At 38.7% G+C, this 16870-nt stretch overlaps 1 protein-coding gene across 2 annotated transcripts in view; it reads right to left on the reverse strand.

Moving 5' to 3' along the window:
- Positions 1 to 141: 141 nt before the first annotated feature.
- Positions 142 to 16870, reverse strand: part of rnf213b (ring finger protein 213b) — a 32666-nt gene continuing 15937 nt past the window's right edge. For both annotated transcript variants that reach the window (XM_068304991.1, XM_068304992.1), the window contains 39 exons: positions 16641 to 16777; positions 16451 to 16549; positions 16229 to 16341; positions 16020 to 16133; positions 15856 to 15896; positions 15598 to 15754; positions 15258 to 15393; positions 14933 to 15121; positions 14702 to 14835; positions 14419 to 14594; positions 14127 to 14330; positions 13725 to 13912; positions 13510 to 13633; positions 13125 to 13225; positions 12836 to 13015; positions 12269 to 12414; positions 12079 to 12178; positions 10142 to 10253; positions 9709 to 9913; positions 9359 to 9546; positions 8608 to 8730; positions 7770 to 7871; positions 7441 to 7683; positions 7233 to 7317; positions 7101 to 7135; positions 6902 to 7005; positions 6654 to 6804; positions 6403 to 6568; positions 5439 to 5533; positions 5062 to 5310; positions 4670 to 4802; positions 4466 to 4549; positions 3943 to 4126; positions 3172 to 3373; positions 3015 to 3092; positions 2703 to 2900; positions 1624 to 1713; positions 973 to 1151; positions 142 to 473 (listed from right to left, as the gene is read on the reverse strand). In XM_068304991.1, coding sequence (XP_068161092.1) covers positions 335 to 473; positions 973 to 1151; positions 1624 to 1713; positions 2703 to 2900; positions 3015 to 3092; positions 3172 to 3373; positions 3943 to 4126; positions 4466 to 4549; positions 4670 to 4802; positions 5062 to 5310; positions 5439 to 5533; positions 6403 to 6568; positions 6654 to 6804; positions 6902 to 7005; positions 7101 to 7135; positions 7233 to 7317; positions 7441 to 7683; positions 7770 to 7871; positions 8608 to 8730; positions 9359 to 9546; positions 9709 to 9913; positions 10142 to 10253; positions 12079 to 12178; positions 12269 to 12414; positions 12836 to 13015; positions 13125 to 13225; positions 13510 to 13633; positions 13725 to 13912; positions 14127 to 14330; positions 14419 to 14594; positions 14702 to 14835; positions 14933 to 15121; positions 15258 to 15393; positions 15598 to 15754; positions 15856 to 15896; positions 16020 to 16133; positions 16229 to 16341; positions 16451 to 16549; positions 16641 to 16777 — 5484 coding nt within the window. In that variant the 3' untranslated portion in view covers positions 142 to 334. The remainder of the gene's footprint in view (positions 474 to 972; positions 1152 to 1623; positions 1714 to 2702; positions 2901 to 3014; positions 3093 to 3171; positions 3374 to 3942; positions 4127 to 4465; positions 4550 to 4669; positions 4803 to 5061; positions 5311 to 5438; positions 5534 to 6402; positions 6569 to 6653; positions 6805 to 6901; positions 7006 to 7100; positions 7136 to 7232; positions 7318 to 7440; positions 7684 to 7769; positions 7872 to 8607; positions 8731 to 9358; positions 9547 to 9708; positions 9914 to 10141; positions 10254 to 12078; positions 12179 to 12268; positions 12415 to 12835; positions 13016 to 13124; positions 13226 to 13509; positions 13634 to 13724; positions 13913 to 14126; positions 14331 to 14418; positions 14595 to 14701; positions 14836 to 14932; positions 15122 to 15257; positions 15394 to 15597; positions 15755 to 15855; positions 15897 to 16019; positions 16134 to 16228; positions 16342 to 16450; positions 16550 to 16640; positions 16778 to 16870) is intronic.

Raw genomic sequence — 16870 nt, forward strand, 5'->3', positions numbered from 1 at the left:
TGATTGGCTGCCTGGAGCCGTCTGTAATAGACGTAGTTATACGGGGCGTAACTCATGTTTGGTTGACTTTGCAAAGGGAGGCGTGATGGCAAACAGACATTTTTCCAAGTTATTCGTGGAAAACAAGTCTTGCACAGAAAACAATTTTTTATTCTTTAATAAGTATTTTCTCAAATTTACAGATTGAACATGAAAAACTCTTACTTTTCAAAATTAAGACTCAAAATTTGAATGTTGGCAATTTTAACAGCACTAAAAGATCACATATCATATTGAATGAATTACTCTATGACAGAAAAATTCCAGACATCATATTAGCTTAAGCAGGAATGGTTTATATTCTTTTGAACTCCAAAGCTGCTCGCCACACATCGACCCCTTGACTGAGGGTGATGTCTTCTGATAAAGCCTCCAGCCCCAGCAGAGGTGGAAGGTCTTTCTGCTCCAAATGGCCCTCTAAGGTGGACTTTATGCTAAAGACAACAGGAAACAAATCACAAGTAAGCTTTTCATCCATTGTTTTCACTGCAAACATTCCTATTCATTTCCCTGGCCAGATGCTGTTTCAATAGAAATGTAGCTAGGGGCTGCCACTTAAGCTCCTTTTCCCTGACAGATGGCCTGGGGCAGTCACTTTCTGGGTCTGGATGTCAGTAGGCTCCAAATCCCAAGGGAGAGTCATGGGTGAGACCTCCACACTTTACTCTGATACACGTTGTTTAAGATCAATGGATTACTTCAGACTACTGTGTTAATCTTTCAACTGACAATAGGCACACTTCTCACATTCATGAGTTGTGAAAAATTCTTACTCCTAAAAATACTTCTTGGCAGGCAAAAAGTTGATTCAATTAATGATTTGATATCGTACCATTTGGTGCATTACCTCCTTCAAAAACTAAAGGGAAAAACAAATGGTAAATTTGTTTTTCCAGTACAGTGGGTGGGGTGTTACAAATGGCTTGTGCTTACTCCCAGTCTGACTTGTAACCCTCTTCAGGCATGGCAGTGCTCGTCTTCAGCAACAGAATTTCATGCAATTCCAAAGAGAAAGCGTCAACATCTGTGACAGCAAGGAAGCTCTTGAGTCCTCTCCCTTGTTCCTCTGAGAGCTTCTTCTGGAACTTGGACGGTAGCTTCTGGAATGGATCCTGAAACATGGCCATTAATTAAGCGCAATCAAAGTTCAATGTTGTAACAACAGCAGTGGTATGAATCAGAATCTGCAGTGCATTCCTCAGTCCCCTTCTTACTGGGGTTAAACCCAGGGCAATTGCCATGCCAGACGACACACTTTCAAGGGATTACTACCCAGGAACTTTAACTCTATGTGGTGTTTGGGGTCAGTGGCAGTCAGTAGGCCATAAGAAAATATTGAGTCAAAAACAAACTATGTGGTCACTGTGGGTTGAGTTGCTTACGTGGCATTTGAGGTGTAAGATTCTTAAAAGGGGTTATTATTTTAACTGTGACATATGTTTAAGAGATAGATTTAAAACAATTAACCTACAGTATATGTTACATACTGTCTGTACATATATGGTGCTATGTTGAAAAAAATATCAGAAGACAATATGTATTTGCCTGTTGTTCCATAAATTGCACTGTTTTATTAATGCTTACCTGTTTTTTGTTCAGCATAAGCTCAGATTTCCAGCTAGTCAGAAGTTGCCATGTGAATATGCTGTGTTCCAGTTTGCTCTCTCCAAGACACTGCATATATATAAATAAAAAAGACAAGATTTTCTGTTTTAGAAGACTACACCAATATTTATTTATGCAGAATGTTTTGCTATTTCATGTTAACTATTTGTGGAGTTATTCTTTTATTCATTCTATTGGTGTAGTTAACTGGGAAATTTAATGGAAATAAAAAGAATAATCGAGCATAAAGTGGAATGTTGCACTTTTGAATACAAGGAAGTGCATTAGCATGTCATTTACTTGAGTACAGTGGAATAACTCACTGACTTAAAGTTTTGCCTCTACACCCCCGAGGATAAAATTCATTCAGCAGAGGCAGAGATGTAAAGGTTACATTACAGTACTACGACATTTTATTTCATTTATGCTTTGTTTTTATTTCTTGTAATTGTTTCTTGTAAGTCTTAGGGAATTGTATTTTTGTATTAAGAGTAACAATGGCATTTAAATGACTACAAATGACGATAACAAATTGAAATTTCATAAATAACGACATGCAATTTCCTCCGGGATTAATAAAGTATGTATGTATGTATGTATGTATGTATGTATGTATGTATGTATGTATGTATGTATGTATGTATGTATGTATGTATGTATGTATCTATCTATCTATCTATCTATCTATCTATCTATCTATCTATCTATCTATCTATCTATCTATCTATCTATCTATCTATCTATCTATCTATCTAGCTTACAAACAACCTCTCAGAACCAATTGTGTTCACGGGTTTAGGACAACCTGTAGTTCCACTTGGTGATTGATTACTTCACCTGGAAATAGATTTTCATCGTTTAAGAAATGAAAGAATTGACCTACAATGCTACCCCCTTCACACACAAAATCACATCTTTGTCATTACTTTAAGTACATTAATTTTAAATGAATGGACAAAAATATGTGAGCTTTGTAAGAGTGCTCTGTTGGTAAATCAAGATTCTTCCTTTACATAGCAGGGCTTTGAGGAGTTGGCTGTGGTTTCAGAGCATTCTACCTTTGCGACAGAGCTGGAAATTTGTGGATGCATCTGCAATGAATCAGTGAGGTAGGACAAAAGTTGATCCTGGGGATCCCCACCCATCTTGCCAAGAAAGCGAAGACCAATCTCCACCACAAATACAGCATCGCAGACGTCTGTGTACGAACGCAGTACTGTTCTCATGGTGGTGCACACCGAACCCTTTAGTGGTGCCTGCAATACAAAGAAACTCAGTTGACCTTTAACATCTACTTCCCAAAATACTACAGAGGGAAACTGCGTGAACGTTCTCTGGCTAGCATTAATTAGTTCCAGATCAGCTCTTACCTGACAGATCTTTCCTCTGACCTCACTTAGAACCACACTGAAGTCCTGCAGGTGTCTGTTCAGGTATTTTGTGGTGTCCTAATTGTCAACAGAGGACCACAGTTATCAGAACGTGTGCTATTACTTGACATATGCATTTAATAAGTTTTAAATTTACCGCTTGGATAAGGGGCTTTCCAGCAAGAAAACAGCGGGCCAGTTGGGTTTGGATGCGTGACAGATCATAGCTGCTGTGTGTCTCACCACCTTTCTTCAAAGTATAGTGGCAGTGAGCTAAAATCAAAGGCATCAGCTCTCTTTCTGGGTGGCACAGGGTCAGCTGTGTTTCTGATATCCTCTCTAAGGGAATGCTGTATTCACTGGGGGGGGGGGGGGGGGGAACAAGGGTCAACAAGCAGCTGTATTAGTCACAGAATATCAGTACACATTGTAGGGCTCATTTGATGTCAAAAATCTTTCTCTAGTAAGCTGTCAGGATGCCATTTGTTTTATCTTCTGTCATGAAGTTTTCACTGAACTTTTAAGAAAAATATCTGTGTGCAGTATACAGTATATTACAGTGTATGTACATCGTTTTGATATCGTTTTGTTACAGACCAATTACACCCTTTCAAGAAAACAGTATTCCCCAACAGTACTGGATCCTTTCAGCAAGACGATGCTCCCTCAGACAGCAAAAAAGGTGTTCAAACCGTGGATTTCCCAAACCTCCAAATCCCCCAGATCTTAATCCAATTAAGCACTAGCAGTAAGTGCTGAACAAATTAATGTAGATTCAATAGTGTTACAGTATCAAGTACCAATAAACTTGATTTTCATATAAAAGTTAAAATTGGCCATGGTCTCAATGCTAAACTGGTGTAACTGATTCTGGATGTGGTCCTCTTTGACTTAAACCTACTGTATTTTAGTGGACCTGGTGACTGACCTGTCTTCTTGGTGGCTGACTCTCCTGGCCTCTCTCACCAGGCTGTTGTGAGTCTTCAACAGGAGTTCAACAAGAATTCGGAGACAGGAGCCTGGTCCATGTCTACTTGGTGTCAGAAACTCCCCAGAGCTCTCGGTTGTCACCTCCTTCGCACACAAGTTCACATCCATACCCAAGTCCGCTGCTGCAATTACACAAAGGCATGGGGGACTTACATGAAATCATGCAGAGATGAAAGCAGTGGAGGACATGCAGGGTTGTCGGTTTTAATGATGGCTCAATTAAGTTCAAACCAAAATGAAGTGGGGAAAGTCTGTGGCAGCCTCAGACCAAACACTAGACATTTTACATTGCATTGTATCAATCTTCATGCTTCATGTCTTTCTCTATATTAACCCGACAGTTCACATTCCTCTTAAAACAATTTCTCACCTGCCTACTGTCTTTCATTCACAATAAATTACCCAAAAAGAAGCTCAATATTCTCAAATTTTACGAAGAACTTTAATGGAGACAAACTTACAGTTGTTTGCCACTTCTGCTCTGAGACAGTTCCACACCTTGATGAATCTCTGAACTCTCTCAAGCAGCACTGTCTTCTGGTATCCTAATGAGAAGAACAAGAAGAGACAGTTTCAGTGTCAATATGTGAATTGTGCCAGCAACAAGATTTATTTACACTTTATTTATTTAGACTAGTTCAATTAAAAATGAAATGTTCATGTACCTGCTGGTATTCTCTGTAGCATCTCTGCAATGCTCTGTGGTGCAGAATCTGATGTCACAGGAAATACCCTCAACAGGTCTGACTGCAACGCAGCCAGCTCAGGCAAGTGATGCAACTGGCTCACAGAGTTTACCTGGTATAAACACACAAGCAGATTCTATACATGCAGGAGGTTTCATATATTGTATTTGAGGAATATCATGCATCTGAGCAACCAGAACAAAAAGAGCATGAAATGTGAGATTAACTAATGAGGTGATGGGACTGTAGGTTCTTTTATAAATCAGGCTGATACTCTCTACAACTCTCACAACACAAAGTCATTTGTTTTGATTTCAAAATACCTCCAATCATTCGCCTAACTATCACAAGGTTTCAATGAGGAACGGTACCTTCTGGAGGAACATGATCAACAGAGGTAAGACACTGCGTCGCTGTGGTTCTCCCACCATTTGAGAGAAGCGCTCAATTGTCATTGTCTCAGGTAGAGCCCAGAAAGAAGAACAATGTGTTGGACAGTCAGAAGGGAGGGACAAAATATTCCCAGGATCCCCGAAGAGGAGATTCATCAGCGGAGTTCCAGCAAGTCCATCATCCGTGCTGATTCTTTCCTGAGCTTTAGTCAGTCTCGTTTGCAAATTCTGAATATAAGCAGGAGGAAGAAACAGATTTATCATCTTGTAGCACAAGATCCCATATGCATAGAGCATTAGTAATGATTTCAGTTGCAGACTTGATTCACGACTCTGAAAAGCATTACACTCCTTACTTGAAGTACTTTGTTGATGGCGGAATCACAGATAAGCTTCTCCCACTGTTGACGTGCCTGTCTGGAGGCCAAATCCAGTCCTATGCCATGTGCTCCTTTAACATTCAATAGAACTATATTACATATGTAAATTTCAATAAGCCTCTTTAACACACAATGACTTTTACTATTAAAACATACTTTATATACTGTATGAAAGAACATTTCTATCTTGCATTAATACTAGAATAGAGGGAGCAGATTCTGCACTTATGCATTCCAAATGTTATGAAGAGTAGAGTATAACTTTATTTATCCCTTAAGGAGGTTTTGTCAGGGAAATTAATTTCCCCGTCGCACACAGCACAGTAAGTACACAAAACGCAGAAAAAGCAAACAGAAAGCACCAGCTCATAGAAGTTAGTACAACACCAAATAGAAAGATAAATAAATAACCCATCAAGAATATACAAATAGAAAATCATAAATGGGTATAGAGATAAAAACAAAAACAAAAAAGAACCAAAAAAAAAAAAAGCCAGAGAAACACAAGCCAGAGAAACTTCTCAAGAACGTGGAATGTAAGAAGGTGGTTTTTTTTTTTTAAAATTTGTGCAGATATTCTTGCTATGTTTTTAACATTGCACATTTGCAAGCTAAGTAACATTTTCCATTATTTATCACCAAAAGCATACATTAAATATTTTAAAGCATTAAGTATTGAAGAGTTAGACAAATAATTTAATGAAGTTCTCAGGAGACTATCCCACTTTAAAATATCTCTGTGTTCGGAAGTGCATGTCTTTGAAGGTGATTATTTGTACACTAGTGTACTGGCATTTACCCGGGAAATATTATAAGATCTTAAGGTATGACATATGACATACAGATCCATCCCTGCTTCTATTCATATAGGATCCAATGTGGGAAATGTTTCTGTACATTTCAGGGATCGATTTTACTGTAAAAAAAAAAATTGTATCACCTGTGATGAATTCTGTGCAGGTATTGAGAATCAAATGAATTGTAACAGCTATGTTGTCCATATTCTGATCCAATGTTTTCCCCAACACACGCATGTCCTTATCAAGGTGGTTCCACAGAAAGTTGACGACATCATTGGGTCTGGGGTGGATCATGTCAGCAACTCCCTGCAACAAAAATAGTTTATTATGCAATGTTATCATTTTTAAAATTTATGTGTCAAATTTGGTATAAATTTAGCTGAAGTCTGACTTTTTGATTTGTTATGGTGCCTTGAAGCATTGCAAGGTGTGTTAACAGCCGTAGGACGCAGGACTGAGCGTAAGTCATCTGTCGGTTAGGAGCTTCGGACCTCATTTCAGCTTCTCCTAGTATGTGTCCTGTGCGAGTTTGATCTCTGATACTTTAAATACACAAGAAGGAGAAGAAAAGAAACACATTTTGACTGACAATGCTGTGACCAAGATGGTTACCTGAATTCTTGAATTATAAGTTTGTACCCTTGGTCTGTGTGCTTAGTGAATCCAATGACTGGGCTATGATTATAGCCACCAACTGGAACACCACAGTCCGGACATTTTGAGACATGCACCGGTCTACCACACTAGGAAACAATACAGAAACATGTAATTTATTATTTCTTGGATTTCTCTGCTCACAAAATGTTTGCCATGAGGGATAAAAAAACAAAGCACATACTTCTCCGACAAAGATAGGATGTCCATTGTTACAATCTGCAAATTAAGTAAAAGAAATCATGTACATCACAATGGGCAATTCATGCAGAAGAAACAATGGCATAAATGTTCCCCTGTAATCTAAAATACCTACAGTACAACTGTGCCTTCCTTTCTCTAGTCAACCACTGCCTTGCTTCACTTGTGTGGTCATCGGGCATGGTTGGTAGAAAGGAGTTCTAGGGGGAAAAGTACCGAATGAGTGATGCACTCATTAAAACTACTTCCTTTCAGATTTATGAGGAAATGCGTTGGTGTTTCCTCAAAAATGCAATATCTTTCATCCAAGTAAAGTGTCTTACTGTTACATTCTGAGGTTGGAAGGCTATCTGGTAGAGAGGAACCAACAGAGGGTTTCCACTAAGAAGAACAGCATCCAGATGGACCAGTAGGTCCAGGAGGGTTTGTCTTTGAGACAAAAGACCTGCACTGAGGTGGAGGCTTGAGCCTTCTCCACCGATCTGATTTGACAGAAGTGCCCTGCAGAAATCTATGAATTCCTTTGACCCAGCATGTTTCAGGAGCTTTTCCACTCTTCCAATCTCCTGTAAGTCCATGCAGTCAAACACTTTAAAAACCAAACGTAACTTTACAACAAACACAATATGCATTGATATCATGAGAAAAATACCTGTGAAGAGGGATGTACTTTGATATCAAGTGATTTGTACCGGCAGGTGACCTGTCTAAACAAGGCTAGAGCCAGGAGGCTGATTTGGGAACCTCTCAGCTTCTACACAGAAAATAGCAAGAGAAAGATGTAAAAGAAGGAAACAAAAAATCCAGATGTTCAAAAATCTAAATACAGGTGAAAAACAATGTTGTCAAGAGTCTAAAAACTGAACGATAATGACTCGGCTTCTCTTTACGTAACAACAGATCAAGATTTCCTATAGGGCGGCACGGTGGAGCAGTCGGGAGCACTGTCACGGCACAGGGTTTGAGTCCCGCTCTGTGTGGAGTTTGTATGTTCTCCCCGTGTTAGTGTGGGTTCTCTCCGGGTTCTCCTCCCACCTCCAAAAACATGTGCTTCAGGTTAATTGGCCAGTAGGTGTGAGTGTGTTCTTAATGGGTCAAATTTGTCGACAAATCATGAGTCCACTTGCTCATAACTTCACCATAGTGTTTACAAATAATGTAGGTAGCCCTTTCAATGGGACGTTTTGTAATGCATTTCCAATGATTTATTATGGTAGTAACTATATACAAAGTGTGTTCTAATGCACCATACCGACAGTCATTATATATTATAAATGTGACCAATTATTAATTCTAATTTCAATGTTGCATGCTCTGATCTAGAAGTTGACAAACAGTGCTCTTAATATGAAGTGTTTCAAGTTATTCAATGCATTGTTTGTTCAATCAAAGAACCTTTCTGACCTCTAGAGGTCATAAGGAGACATGACCGTGATCACTGTCTCATACTCCAGTTTTGGTCCTCCTAATAGTTTTGGAGTCTCTCTGACCTTTATCTCTGTAATGAAGGCATCAGATCTGTTTTCCAGTAGAACCCTGGACACAGCCTGTCTCATATGATGGTACAGCGTCCCACAGCAGAGGAAGTGGTCCACATTAATTGAAAGCATCCGCTTTGAGAAAAAGAAACGTTTAAGTGTAAAAAAAAGGACTGTATATTCTCAAAATGACAAAAGAGACAATAATATAAAAGTAACACAAAAATACTAGCAGATCATCACATAGGCCCAAAATGAACATTGCTGCATTTATGAGAATGTGCTAAAACCCTTTCATTATGCAAAGGGGTTGAATGAACGTTGAATTTATTTGTCTTCAACTGCTATTGTGACCATAATTGGAATAATAATAAATGCTCTTCATTATAAAACAGACTTGAAAAATACTGTACCATGTATTTTTTTCAGACAAATTGATTCAGAACCATGATGGCAATCAGTCATTTGTATTTCTTAAAAAAAAAAATCAGTTTTGAATATTTGCTTGTATTGTCTGGTAGTGACACAATTATCACTACATTAATCATCCATCCATCACTGACCGTCTGTTACTCAATGTGGTTTTTTCTGATGCTTCCCAACACTTTACTGACAGTGTTGACATATCTAAATACTGTATGATCAGTCTTTCCAGACAAAACCCCTCAACTAAACCAAAAAGGACTATTTCTAGTAGATGAAAACTTCTGACATAAACAATGCCCTGTTCTGTGCTCCATCTGTGATAAAAACTTTTAAATACCTGAAGTCGCAGGAGATCTGGGGGGAAAAGCCATCTCCAGGCTGGATTGTTCATCATGGACAGCATGTAGTCCGTACCATAGAGTTTATAGAGAACTCGAAGAAGGTAGACCCGGTACCAGCCATTACCACTGTACTCACACACCGCCCTGACCTGCTGCAGGTAGTGAACTTCCATAAAATGTCTGCCTGCATTTCCAAAAGACATTTGAAAATGTGAAATTGAAATTTATTTGCCATTCATTGGAACTTATTCCAGAAAATAAAATCTCCTTTTAAGGTGTGAGCTCTTCAACAATACACACAATCTTAATGATGATGATTTCAGTCTAAACTACCAGCATTACACACCTTGAACTGCAGCTTTCTCCAGAAGCCGTGCAGCAGTGCTCAGGCATATTCTCAGCTTGGCAATGTTGAGCAGGAATTCTGCAGGGTCTTCTTTTCTGTCCGAAGTCTGGTTCCTGGCAACTCGGCTCAGGAATCTAGTTTCTGCTTCCATTTTCTGTTCTCCAGGCTCTTCCACTTCCCTTGCTTCTGAGCACAAAAGAAAATCCTGACAGAAAGACAAAAATATTATAGTTAACCACTCAAGGCAGTTAATGGAGCCATTTTTCTGTCTGGTTTGCAAAGAATAGCAGGTAAAATAAAACCTCAAAATAAAAAAGTAAGTATACTACTTACCATCAAACTTCAGGCCAAGAAAAAAAATAGCAACAAACATAATAATACTGATTATCATCACTCTGAGGTCGTGCAGACACCAAAGGTCTAGGACTTTTACCTGGAAGCAGTTGACAAACAGCCGATAGAGTTCAGTGTGATCCTCTGGGCTCAGAAAATTCGTCTTCAGATCCTTTAGGTAGGAGTGAATGTGAGCCTTTACCTCGACAAAACTGAAAGATATATTCTGATTTAAATACAGTTTCTAGAAAAGTGTTACTGTAGTTATGATGAATAGAAATTTTAGACATTTTTGTTGAATGTATTTTAGGCAGCAAAAATTTAGTTGAGGACACAAAAGCTCCAATATAGCTGAATTTGGGATGATATAGTAGACAGTAATCTTATTCATTTGTGAATGCAAGCAAATTTACATGGACATGGCCAAAATAAGTTGTTGAAAAAATGTATAACAAATTATTCCTGCAGAAACACGAAAAACAGAACAATTTTAAGAATTAAAGGAATAAATTTATGAAAATTCAGAATTATTTGTTTTATTTGTAAAGTAATGGCATCGCTTCACTGGGGAAAGTTGGATGAACCTCTTTATATCCCAGCTGCCACCTGTGAATTATGCCTACAGTGTAAGACTTAATCAAATCTTCAACCTAATTTAGCAAAGGGAGAAATCTGTATTTTTTGTACAGAATCAACATATTACATGCAAACTAAAATAAATTGATCAAAAATAGTATTTTTTCTTATGAATGGGCTCAAATAACCATTTGTTTATTTATTTTATTTATTTATTTGAAAGGGAGAGTGTACATTTCTAACATAAATGCTGCCACTTAATGCACTGTATCAGAATGTAGTTTCGAGCTAATTCACATCTGTAGTCCCTTGGTGGGTCACATTAACAATACAACAAAAAAGATAAAACAACATACAAGAAAAATCTGAACTTAACAGTCACAACAGCGACACACACCTGCATGCAAACCCCATTCCTCCCACATCCACAACCACACCCATCCACACACAAAAGGGACATGATTTAAAGTCAATTTCATTGCAAAAATTGTATTGGAAGAAAAAGTTCTTATAATTTAAAAGTTCCTATAATTTTCCCTGTACTTGTTCTTTTCTTATACAGGTAGTCGTCGACTTACGACCTATGCAACTTACGACCGACCGACTTTACGACCACAATGTCCGGGCAACGCGGGCATTCCCTCCAGCCACAGTACTCACACTCTGAGACTCCCGCGCTCTCTTCAGTCACCACGGCGCACACACGCTGTTCAGTCACAGTGTGAGATCAATAGCCCAGCCCACTACTGATGGGCTGGGCTGCTTAGGAGGCTGTGACGGAGAAATGTATGAATGGCGTATGGAAAAACTGTCAAGCGTTACGTCAACTCTTCTGCTGGATTTGAAAGTGATGAAGAACTTGATCAGATTCGGGAGAAAATAATGAAACTGGCAAAAAACCTCTCCTTGGAGAACTTACGAATGATCGTGCTGTAAGAACTGATCGCGCTGGAAGAAGACAGAGTGGAAGAAGAAGAGAGAAGAGAAGCAGAGAAAGAAGAGGAGGAAACAGAAAAAATGTTCACCACCAAAGGTTTGTCAGAAGGCTTTTCCCTGTTAAATAAACTCCGTGCACACTTTGAAGGAATGGACATAGAACATAGAAACATTTGCAAGGATTGAATGGATGGCAAACGACGCTTTCCGTCCATATCGTGAAATTTATGAGGAGAAAAAGAAACGAACAATTCAGACAAAGCTCACAATGTTTATGAAAAGATCGTCTCCCGCTCCCACCAACCCACGTGCTGCCCCGGCTGACGATCCGGACGACCCACAGCCAAGCACCAGCGCTGCTGGATTGAATTTTTACTTAAGAGTCGATTTACGACAAAGTCGAATTACAACCGATCTGTCAGGACCAATCGCGGTCGTAAGTCGACGACTACCTGTATTAATAATCTGCTATTATTATTTTAAATGAGAAAATTGCTTGAGTGTTTTCTTGATTTATGTGCTCACCTGTGTTGCAGCAGCAGTTTTGGCAACACTGATCGCACCACTGGACTGTTATCCACACATTCTAGGAAGGGAGTGAGATTTCTGGTCCTGTATGTATCTCCTGCATGCCAAGAAAAAAGGGTTAATACCTTGTTTTCACATCTGTTATCTAGCTACAATATTATTATAGACTTGACTAACACTGACTTACCAGTGGCAGAAACCAGCAAGGAGAAGAGCAAGTCCACCACTCCCTCTTTGGGTTTCTGCCCTTCTGATAAAGAGAATCTAGACACCACTTCTAGGAAGAATGAATTACAGTAATCCCTGATAGCTGACTGCTGCTGAAGCGCCGCCCTGAACCATGAAGGAAAGATATTGACAAGCATGAATATTTGTTAGTCATCAACTAAAAAAAACAACAATCATACTCTTTTGTTTTAATTCAAGAACCATCTTTCAGAAAATATAATAACAGATTTCTCATTCTAACCTTATATCACAAATTGCTAGTTCATTAATAAAAATTGAGTTAAATCAACTGAAATTCAGTTCAGAGGTGTGTTTTCGTCCACCAAAAGAATTTGTCACATTTTTCTGTCTCCATTCAACACCATTAGTCTCTGATAGTCTCTATTAGCTTGACCATGTGATGGAAGCGTAAACCAAAAAAGTTCTGGGCTCTAGCAATCATCTCCCGCTAGCTTGGTGCAGGCACAGGGCTTAATAGTAATTAATTCTCATAAGTTTAATAATTATCCAGTCAATTTTAACTCACTTGATTGGGTAGGAAACACAGGGATTGAAGTCAGGTGGCAGGTCAATCCTACACTGAGGGCAAGCCCTTCTCTGTGCCTGAATGCACTGCTGGAGGCACGTTAAACAGACGACGTGCTGGCAAGGCAGGATGGACGGATCTGTGAGCTCCTCAAGGCAAACAGGACAGGAAATGCCAAACCTTTAAGGAGCAAAATATCATGAGATAAATATGACATTTAGCTTAATCTTGCTTACAATGCATTTCAGTTCAGTTGAACTAAATAAAAATTTTAAAGGCAGTTCATGACCTTAGATCCCTACTGATGCACTCTTCATGAAGAGAATTGAGGATCCTAATCAGCTGTCTGAGTGTGTCGATGCTCCGTATATCTCGTGACTCCTGCATCAGCTGTTGAAAAAACATTTACCAAAAATATTTGACAATTCGTCTTTCTTGCTCATCTTTTGCCCGCCTGGCCATGTACAATAATAAAAACAGTTTACTTATGTTGTTTACTTGGAAATCCAGAGGAATTTATAACCACATTTCCTGCTAGTCGTGAGAAATCTCTTGCCTCCCCTCTGGTTGTTAAAGTCCCAAGATTGTTTTCACTGAATTTGCTGTTTATAACATTTCTATAGCAGGAAGGTAGCAAGCTAAATAGGAAAAACATTAAATCATTTACAACTTACAACATTCATGTGAAGGTTGCAGTGTTTGAGAGCGACTTCTTTCAATCTTGACTCATTCTCTTTAATTCTATAAATGATGTGCTGGATGAAAGCTGCAACAACTTGCATGCCGTGCCACAGTGACCTGAAATGGTAAATTAGCTTACAATTTAAAATACAGTAACCTTATCGCACTGAAAATTGTTTTCTCAATGCAGATCTTGAGCAATGCTCACCTGAGACCATTCAGACTTTGCAGGCAGCTAGGATTACAGAGTGCACTATATTTATGACCAAAAGCTCTATCAAGGCAAGGTTGGAGAAACTCCACTCTGTTCATAAAGGACATGCATTCTTCCAGGGATGTCACAGTCATTAGCTTGGTCTTTTCAACACAGATACCAAGTGCTAAAATGTCCTCCGCCTGTTAACAATTAAAAACATTAGCATTGTTATAGTAAGAATTCTAACAGCTAAAGGACATTAATGTTGACACAAGCTTGTACATTTTCATATGTTAGTATATTATACTGAACCAACAATTGAAAATTGTGCCTGCTGTATATTGCTTTGCAAACATTCGTTAAGAAATGTAAAAAATGATGATGCAGAAAATCATGACAAAATGGCATTCACACCATTTCTTTGGGCTCTGTTGTTGACCCCTGCTGAAATACGTCAGTGGCTAGTTGGGGCTCCAGCGAAAATATGTGGCTGAGTGTGTCCAGTCTGAGGGAAAAATGTTTAGCAGCAACCATGATCCAAGCAGGAGAGAGGTCAGTCACAACCCCCATGGATGTCTGAAGCTCAGACACACAGCCCATCATAGCCCGGGTGAACACCTGCAAATGATATGTGTACATAGTCAAGACGATTTGGCAGTTCCCAAAATATTTCTTATCTAAATGCATGATATAGAAATTTCTATACCCTCAGCTCATCATTAGACTTGACTTTCAAAAAAAGCAGCAGAAAGTCTTTTAGGAAGTGGCAGCCGTACTCCAATCTCTCTTCAGCAGAAAGTTTCTGTAAATGACTGCCAATTCTGCTGTTGTTGAAAGAGCTCACAAATTGGAGAATCCTCTCAGTGCCATCACTTCTTGTTACTGAGGATCAGTAAAAGCCACACCAAAAAGTAGAAATTATAGACAGAGTATCATAGAAAAGAATAATACTTTATTTCAAACATTAAGACGTTAAAAAAATGACAAACCTGGCATTAATTCTGACTCTTCCCATAGGTTGTTAAGTTGCATTCTGATGAGCCAGCTGAATGCAGCAGCACAAGGTTGTTCTTCGCCATCCAATATGAAATAGTGCTGCACAAGAACCTCCTGATCTGACGTACTAGAAATTGTTTCAAATAACATTATTCCCTTTAAAATTATTCTCTTTACGATTAAATTGACTATGGGAAATATGAAGAATAGTCAATCCATAATACCTTAGGTTTTGGAGAGGTGTTAGGTCTAAACTCTGTGAATCGGCCATGATGTCAAGCCACAGCTTTGCCATACAATGACTGATTCTGCCATCAGAGAGCAGATCCAAATTTGCATACCTGTCCATAATTTCCAACATACTGACCAAGATTGGTGTAACAATGGACTGAAGATGGCGCCATAGGGTATGTCTGTCAGGGAAAGACAAACAAGGCATCTGAACTTGATCAAATCACTCTCTTAAGAAATTGTATCAAGACATTCAAATATAAAAAGATTCAAATTGATTTTGCTGATAGCATTACTTGTCTTACAATAAAAGTTTACCTCACTGTTCCTCCCTCCTGTAGAGCTTGTCGTTTCTTGGCCTCCTTGCTCACCCACTCCTTAGGAGACAACATCTTTTCTTCTCTACAAGCCAAAACTTCTGCCAGTCTCTTTAACAACACTTCCTGAAAGCAAACTTTAAAATATATATATGAAAACCAGTCAGAGATGCAACAAAACTGAATGCATATACCAGGTCATATTGTCTGTTACACACAAAATGAAAAACAACTTAAATTATACGGAGAGTGACTGATAGATTGATCAGCAAATTCTGTGGGAGAAAACACATTCTGGTTTAACAGACAGATTAAAAAGTCTTTCTAATGGCTAGATTTACCTGCAATATGCCCTTGACCAGTTTTAAGAAGAGTCAGAAGGATGCCTATCCTTTGTATGCTTCTTGATGTCACATCAGTGGTATCTCTCAGCAAACTTACAGCTTTTTGGATACATGATCTCACTAGGGATATGCTATGGAGATGTGCTCTGTCTGCCTACACAAACACAAGTAAACAAAATTCAAGTTAAAAGTAGAAAATGTGATACAGATGCTCCCGTCACACTTGTTTCCTCTTTATCCCATATTTGTATGTACCTGGAAGTTCTTCCTGATGGTTTCTTGATCTTCATGGTGCTCTATTGCAGACAAAGAACATGGTTTACTTTTAAAGAACAAATGGCCTAGAGAACAGAAAAACCACGTTCTTTCAAATATGCATTACAAGACACAGTTTCCAGGCAAGAGGATATGCATTCTACCTGATGAAGTTGGGTTGAGTAAGTTGCTAATGAGAGTTCCACAGAAATCCAACAGGTTTACACTCATATCCTCTGACTCCCTCAGGTCATCAATATGCACTGAATGCCAGAGTCCTTTGAAGAAATAAAGAGAACGTGGCTTAAATGTTATCTTGAATCAAGAATAATGCAGTCAGCAATTAAGTTGGTTCCATTAACCTCATACTCACCTCCTTGGAAACCAATATACTGAGATTGACTTGGAATCCTGGAAACCTTCACTATGAAAATCACCCAACAGGTCCGACCCTCTATTGACATCACATAATTCAGGGTACAATATCTAAAGCAAGATAAAATCAAAAACACATCTCAGACACCTATGATGTCTTTTGTGGACTGACCATAACATCAAATACCGTTCTCTTAAGGATCTTGAAAATGTGGCCTACTTTGCTGATGCTATGAGCTCATCACTGCAGTGGGATTCTTCAAGGTCCATCTGAATTAACAGCATGTGGAGAGAATGTCCAGCATCCTTAAGGAAGCCCCTGTCAAAGAGAGGTCAATAATAAAATGTTAACTGGACAAATACAAAATAACTAAGTAATGCTATATTTTATGTTACTGACAAGTTGCTACCTTATTTTGTTGCAAAAGGAAACTTCAGTGTCAAACTGATGGAGTGAAATCAGGAGGATATTGTCTTTATGCAGTCTGAGAGAATGGGCTAGAATCTTGACATCTGATCTCGTCAACAAGCTGGAGAATGTAGTCATCTAGGAAAAGTCAAAAAGTGGACATTAGTACCAAAAGACTTAAGGATTGCAAATATGTTGTCAAATTAAATGAGGAGAAATGGAATGATGACT

Source organism: Antennarius striatus, chromosome 21, assembly GCF_040054535.1.
Source record: "Antennarius striatus isolate MH-2024 chromosome 21, ASM4005453v1, whole genome shotgun sequence".
Lineage (NCBI taxonomy): Eukaryota > Metazoa > Chordata > Actinopteri > Lophiiformes > Antennariidae > Antennarius > Antennarius striatus.